This window comes from Melozone crissalis, unplaced genomic scaffold (genome assembly GCF_028551555.1).
Source record: "Melozone crissalis strain CALT ecotype California unplaced genomic scaffold, PUWL_Pcris_2 ptg000023l_1, whole genome shotgun sequence".
Taxonomy (NCBI): Eukaryota; Metazoa; Chordata; class Aves; order Passeriformes; family Passerellidae; genus Melozone; species Melozone crissalis.
In genome coordinates, this window is record NW_026535801.1 from 26160302 (window position 1) to 26166851 (window position 6550).

The 6550-nt window shown below is 59.1% G+C and overlaps 1 protein-coding gene across 1 annotated transcript; it reads right to left on the reverse strand.

The window, feature by feature from the left end:
• Positions 1-683: 683 nt before the first annotated feature.
• Positions 684-6152, reverse strand: VIL1 (villin 1). The gene is made up of 19 exons (XM_054278511.1): positions 6075-6152; positions 5793-5867; positions 5477-5673; positions 5139-5247; positions 4805-4915; positions 4504-4706; positions 3924-4002; positions 3706-3804; positions 3456-3609; positions 3246-3346; positions 2974-3111; positions 2658-2816; positions 2399-2578; positions 2138-2283; positions 1898-2042; positions 1432-1620; positions 1204-1272; positions 889-1026; positions 684-797 (listed from the first exon to the last, which is right to left on the reverse strand). The coding sequence occupies exons 1-19, from the start codon at positions 6147-6149 to the stop codon at positions 684-686; spliced, it is 2481 nt and encodes an 826-aa protein (XP_054134486.1). The 5' UTR covers positions 6150-6152.
• Between the last annotated feature and the right edge of the window lie 398 nt (positions 6153-6550).

Genomic DNA, 6550 nt, shown 5'->3' on the forward strand with positions numbered 1-6550 from the left:
GTGTAGATAGATTTTTGTGAAATTAAAACCTCTTTATTAACCTTCTATTGATTTGGAATCTTATTTCTGCTGGCTCTTCCTGGGCACTGCACCTCCACCTCTCCTTTTGCTCAGTTGCCTGGGAACATCCTGTGTGTGTTCAGTGCCCCTCAGCACATGTCCAGCCTGGCCCCCCTGAGAGAGGGGACACCTCAGTGCCTCTCAGCATCCCTGTAGAGCCCCAGTAGAAGGGAGACACCTTCCTCCCCTCCTGGGTCCAAGGACAAGTGATCCCTGGTGTCTGTCCCCGCAGGCACGGTGTCCCCTCATTTACCTTTGGTACCACACGTGTTTACTGCAGTTCCAGTGATAAGGCAGGGAGTGGCTCCAGCTGCACACTGGACCTTTAGCCCGGAGCTGCAGGTGCCCGGATGGGAGAGTCCTGGCACCTTGAGCATGCCCAGCCTGTGCATCACCTCTGAGCACAGCCAGGACAAAGGAAGGCCTCGAGGAAAAGGAGTTGAGGATCCTCCCCTGTGCTGGCGGTGCCCAGTCAAGACCTGTGTCTGTGCCAGCCCTGAAACAAATAACCCCCACACCTGGAGCTGAGCCTTGGGGTTGGAGAGAAGAGACCACAGCCCTATTTTTCATACTTATTTTATTTCCTAAAGAGCTGGGATTGTTTCTGTGCCCAGGCTCCTGCCCTAGAAGAGTCCATTGTCCTTCTTGAGCTTCTGTTGTTTCCACAAGGGCAGGCTGCTGAAGGCAGAGCGGCTCATGCCAAAAACAGCCTGAAAGTCTGCATCAGAGAGGTGGTCCTGGGGCCAGAGAAAGAGAGGAGGCTGAGCTGAAGAACTGGGAGGGGCTTTCCCTGTCTCCCCCTCCAGCAGCCCCCTGGCCTCATCTTACCTCCTTCCTGCTGGGATCCACACCCCGGGGCAGGTCATCAGCAGAGGTGTTCACCAGCACATCCAAGGGGAAGGTCTCCAGTTTGGTGGGCACAAGGGTGGTGGTGGCAGTGAAGACCTCTTCCCTGGATGTGATCACCTGAATGGGGGGTGCAGAGTCACATCAGGGCCTGGCCCAGGGGTGGAGGCACCAGGCTGGCTCCAGGTGTGCTCACTGAGGATCTGTCCTTGCAGCCCCTCCTGTCACTGGCCCAGGGGATGGGAGGGTTTTCTGTGTCCCACCCAGCCCAGCTGCCTTTGTCCTTGTGCCACTTACTGAGGTGAGCTGCCCAAGGCTGCTCTCATCACCCAGCTCAGCTCTCAGTGTCTCGTAGGATTTCTTGTCCTGGAAAGGAAACAAAAGTGCTCAGCCCCTCAGCATGCACAGGGGTCAGGCAAGCTCCTGCCCACCCCCTGGAGATGCTCCTGGGGCCAGACCCACATCTACTCCCTTCTGCAAAGGGACTCCCTGGTCTTTCAAACCTCTCCCCCTGCCATGACTCACGTCCCAGTTGAGAGGGTCCCAGGCCAGGAACCAGCCGGTGAAGGTGGGGGGCTCATAGCCCTGCTTCACCACGATGATGGGGGTGTCAAGGTCACGCCCGCTGGGGTGGCTCCGCAGGTACTCCTGTGCCATCACTGCTGCCGCCTCCTTCTCTGACTCATTGGCATCTTTCCCAATCCAGAGGAAAACCTGCGAGAAAATTACTGGGTCCACCACTGGGGTGAGACGGAGCCCTCTGGGGCCATGGTTGGAGGCACATGAGCTCTGTCCATGAGGAAGGACACTGGGAGTCCATCCTCAGCATTCCCTGGAACAAGAAGGCTGGAAAAAGCATTGTGGGACCACATATAGGCACATTTCCAGCCTCCCATCCCACCAACTGTGGCTGATGCAGGTCCTCCAACCGCAGGAACATCAACTTGTGGGATCAAAGGTCTGTCCCCTGCTCCATGCTCCCCCAGCTCACCTGGTCCCAGGTGTCCAGTAGGTAAACATCACTCTCCTCCAGGTCATCCTGGGTGAAGTCTATGATCTCTGTGGCCAAGAAGGTGCCTGTCTTGTTGGAGCACTCAAAGAGTCGAGGGGGCACGGAGGGGTTCTCCTCCTGCAGCCTGAGAGGGGTCAACGTCATGGGAATGAGGCTCACCCTGCTTGGGGACTGGCGGCCCATCTTACCCCTGGGCATGGCTAGGGACAGGACAGGTACCTCTTGTTACTGGCATATTGGGACTTGCCCCCCAGAGCCAGCCAGAACTCAGGTGGCTCCTGTCCTTCTGCAACCACTGGCTTCTCCATCTTGGAGATTATGTCAGCCACAGTCTTGGCCATCTCACGTTCATCGCCGCTGCAGCCCTGCCAAGCAAGCACAGCTGCTCCATCACTGGCCCAGGCCAAAGAGGAGGAAGAAGAGGTGAGGACAGTTGTCTTGAAGGTGGCAGCACTCATGCCAGTGCCCAGCAGTACTCACCTTCCCATACCAGAGGTAGCAGCAGCTGGGGGTTTTGAGCACAAAGACATCATTGGAGTTGAGGGAGGAGGCGCGGACAGGCACCTCGAAGGCCTTGGTGTTGTACTCGTTGGTGCCGTGCACTTGGAAGAGGCGGGTGGAGGGTGTGGGCTCTGTGCTGCCCGCCCGTGACGTGCCACCCTGGGGGACAGGGACAGGAGGTCACCACCGGTGCCACAAGCCCACTGGCCGGCCCATACCCCCAGATGCCCGTGCTCACCGCATACACCACCATCTTGCCCCTGAAGATGGCCATCAGATGGGCCGGCTCCTTGCCCATGGTGACGCGGATCTGCACGGGCTCATTGTTGTACTTCTGGTCCAGAGCGACGGCTTGGTAGGCAGAGGCAGCCAGCTCATCTGCGCTGGCTTGGCGGCCCTGGGCAGGGCAGAGAGGGCTCAGCACCCATCACAGCCCCCCTCGCCCCCTCGAGAAGAGGCAATGCTCATGCTGCTCCCCTTGGACAGAGCACCCCCAGTCCAAGGGGAGGTACACCCTGTCCCCCACCCACGGGGCAGTGACCTGGAGGCCTCACCTGCCAGATGTAGATGATGCGGTTCACCTTGGGCCCCACATAATAGGTGTAGAGCACCAAGTAGCAGTCCCCACCATAGAAATGGCCCAGCCACTTCTTCTCTACAGGCACCAGCTCATTGTTCTCCACACGCCAGACCTGGTGAGACAGGGGTATACTGCAGTCAGAGCTGGTGCATCCTCCTGCCCTGCAGACCCTGGACCTCACAGCATCCCCTGGTATAGCAAAGGAGGTACCTGAGAGGGTCCCACATTCTTCCACAGTCATCCTACCTCTACTTCTCCAGATCCATCATCCACCATCTTCTGCTGGGCCGCCATCTGGGGCTTGGCGTGCAGCGTGGTAGCATCAAACTTCACCTGCTCCACCTTGGCTGTGGGGAAAGGCAGAGGGGTGAGCCAAACCCCTCAGGCCACAGGAGCTCCCCACAGCCAGCCCATCCCAATCCAAGAAGTCCTTCCACGTTGGAAGGAGACACTCACCCACTTTGCCCACGGTGTGGGTCTTCCCCAACCCAGTGCTCTGGTTGGGGACAGTCCATTTTTGGAAGAGCTGCCTGAAGACAGTTGACTCAGACCCATCATTCTCTGTTTCCACACTGGTGCTGTCTGGATAGTTCTTGGCTTTGATGAAGCCCTGGTGGGATCCAAACACAGAGCATGGCCATGGAGTGCCTGGCACCCCAGGGAGCAGTCAGGCTATCCCATAACGAGCCCCTAACCCAGCACCCACCAGTGCCCTGCTCATGGCCTGCTGCTTCTCCTCCTTGCTGGCATCCTTGCCCTTCCAGACGAAGATCTTGATACCTCCTTGATCAAGGATGTAGCAGTCCTTGAAGAAGAGGCAACAATAGAAATTAGGACTTCAGGCAACTCCACCAAATTCAGCTTTTGAAGGGTTAAAGCTGCCGAGGAAACCGGGCACCCCCAAGCATCCTGTGGGTGACAGACCTCGTGCAGGAGCATGTCTTGAGTCAGGGGTCGAACTGCCACCTCCTGTATGACCAGGTTTCCACTGGCATTGGAGACACTGATAGGAGAAAAAGAGATGAAAAAGGCTTAGAAAGTGAGTTGGAAAACCCCATCCCCATTACAGGGTGGTAGGGTTTGTGGGGATGTTCCCTCCCCATCCCCTTCCCCAGCCAGATCATGACACAGGTGGTGCCCAGGGGATCTCTGGCTGTGCCATGGTGGCAAACTGGTTTGTAGCATGCCCTGCCAGGCAGCTCACTCATGACCACAAGCAGGGACAGAGGGGTGTCACATGCTATGGGCCACTGAGGCGCATTGCCACAGCATCCAAAAGTGATGCTTGCATGAGCACCTCTATCGAGTACCAATCCTCTTGGCAGCTGGGATTCCTCTAGCTCCAATGGCACCCAAAGAACTTGTCCCCACCTCTGCTGTAGCTTTGACCCTTCTTGGTGTCTGTCCATGGGGCTGGGAGTTGTGGGACATAGCAGAGATGGCTGCTGGCTCCCTCTGACACCAGGGAAAATGCCCCGTCCATAACCCACCCCCAAAAACTCACTGGTAGAGCTTGAGGGAGGATTTGAGCTTCTCGTCCACTTTGTCATCAGGGATGGCAGGCTGGATGTCCCTCTTCTCACCCAGCACATGCTTAAGGACCTTCATGAGTCCCGGTGAGGCATCCTCATCCTCACCATCCACTACGCCCACCTTGGCACGGCCCCCACGCTCCCGGTCCCGAATATCCTTGGCCAGGGTCATGGCCTGCAGCCAGGGGAGAAGGGACAAGCCCAGATGAGGGAGGGGGTGGCTGGTGACCCCCCCCTCCTGCGGGAGGGGACCTTGGGACCCCCTGGCCGTACCCTCAGCCTCTCGTTTCGGTTGCTCTCAGGGCCGTTCCACTGGACGATGAGCTGGCCCAGGTCCAGCAGGAAGACATCTCCTCTGTTGAAGCTTTTCCAGCTCATCTCCACCTGCAGCAACATGGGATTGAGAAGGGTGGGTGGCAAGCAGCAGAATGCCTGGATCCCCATGGCTCTGCAGCCCCTCTCAGGAATACTGAGAGGATTTCTGGGGAGCAGTTGCAAGGCAAGGCAGCATCATCCCACACCCACTGCGTGCCCCGCTCGGAGGCAGCTGTGTCTGGGGGAGCTCTGGCCTGATCCTGATCCAGACTCCACACATGCCATGACTCACCTCTCCTGCCACCACGTTCTTCTTGCCCTTCACATGCAGCAGTCGCTGGATGTTGTAGGTGTTGGTCTCCACATGCTTCATGCCTGAGGCCACCCCACCCTTCTTATAGCTGGGAGGGGACAGACATGGTGTCAGCCCTGGGTGCCCCTCCTCACACCACTGGCGTGTCCCTCCCACCTCCGTGCACAGGGAGGTGTTCGGGGTACCCACAGGTGGCAATGGATAGATGGAGCCCAGCTCCAGATCCTCCTTCTTCCTCCCTCACCTCACTGAGACAGAGCTGTCCCCCTCCCCAGTGTCCCCCCCGTGGAACAGGTCCCCAGGGGTGGCTGACATACATGAGTCCCTGCTTGAAGTAGGCGCGGAAGGTGTCGCTCTCGTGTCCCTGGGCCTCGCGGTGCTGCACGGCCACGGAGCCCAGGTGATCGTCCATCTGCGTGGTGTAGATGGCTGCCGCCCCCTGCTCGTCCTGGCTCGACTCCTTGCCCAGCCAGTAGTGGATGTCGTAGCTGAAGTTGCTCCCAGACTTGCGCGTCTGCAGGACACCGGTCCCCGCTAGAAGAGCCCCTGTGTCCCCAGGCCCCCACACATCCCTCCTTGCACCCGGCCCCTCAGGGCAGAGCCAGTCCCCTGTGCCACCCCTGACTGCCCTACCGACAGCAGCACGTAGCAATCCCCCTCGTAGAAGTTGCCGTAGCTTTTGGTGGGCACTGGCACCATCTCCATGTTCTGCAGAAGGAAGGGACACATCAGCCCTGTAGGGGAACCCCCCAGCCCAGCCCCACGCACCCCACTGCCCCCAGCACCAGGACCTACAGTGTTTAACCCTGGGTGCTGCGCTGAGACCCCCAAACCCAGGTCCTGGGGACACAAAGGGACGATCTTCCCTCACAGAGACCCCCCAAGGCAGCCCCAGTGGTGTGCCCCCGTTCCCACCTCAATCCGCCATATCTGGATGCCCGGCGTGGTCTTGTTCAGTGTCCTGGAGACTTTGGTGCTGAGCTCCACCATGGTGACAGGTACCACCGGCACGGGGACCTGCCAGCATTGGCAACACCCTCGTTAATGGCAGACAGTGTCAATAAGAGCTGGGACACGGCCAACCTGCTGTGCCATCTGCTTCCCTGCCTGCTCTGCAGAAAGCCCGGCTGTAAACCCCCTTGTACGGAGCTGCACGGGGCGAGGGGACCCCCAGCACTGAGGAATGTGGCACACAGGTGGAGCGCCATCCCCTCAGCTCGGCTGGCACTGCCGCCAATGAGCTCGTACCAGGGTCCAGGCTGGGAAGGTGCAGGTTCCATAAGCGCCCCAGCACCCTGCCCTGTCTCCAAGCAGGGGACGGGGCAGTGCAGGGCACCCGCAGCTGGGTGACACTGCTGCACGGTGGCCTGTCCTCCCCAGCACCAGCAGGA

What these genes read in the sequence shown, in the direction of transcription:
- VIL1 (XM_054278511.1), bottom strand. Translation starts at nt 6,149, where the DNA reads ATGGTGGAGCTCAGCACCAAAGTCTCCAGGACACTGAACAAGACCACG. An exon ending in TCCAGATATGGCGGATTGAG is followed by an intron (nt 5,868 to 6,074) that starts GTGGGAACGGGG and finishes TTCCTTCTGCAG; the next exon opens with AACATGGAGATGGTGCCAGT. An exon ending in AGGCCATGAGCAGGGCACTG is followed by an intron (nt 3,610 to 3,705) that starts GTGGGTGCTGGG and finishes GGATCCCACCAG; the next exon opens with GGCTTCATCAAAGCCAAGAA.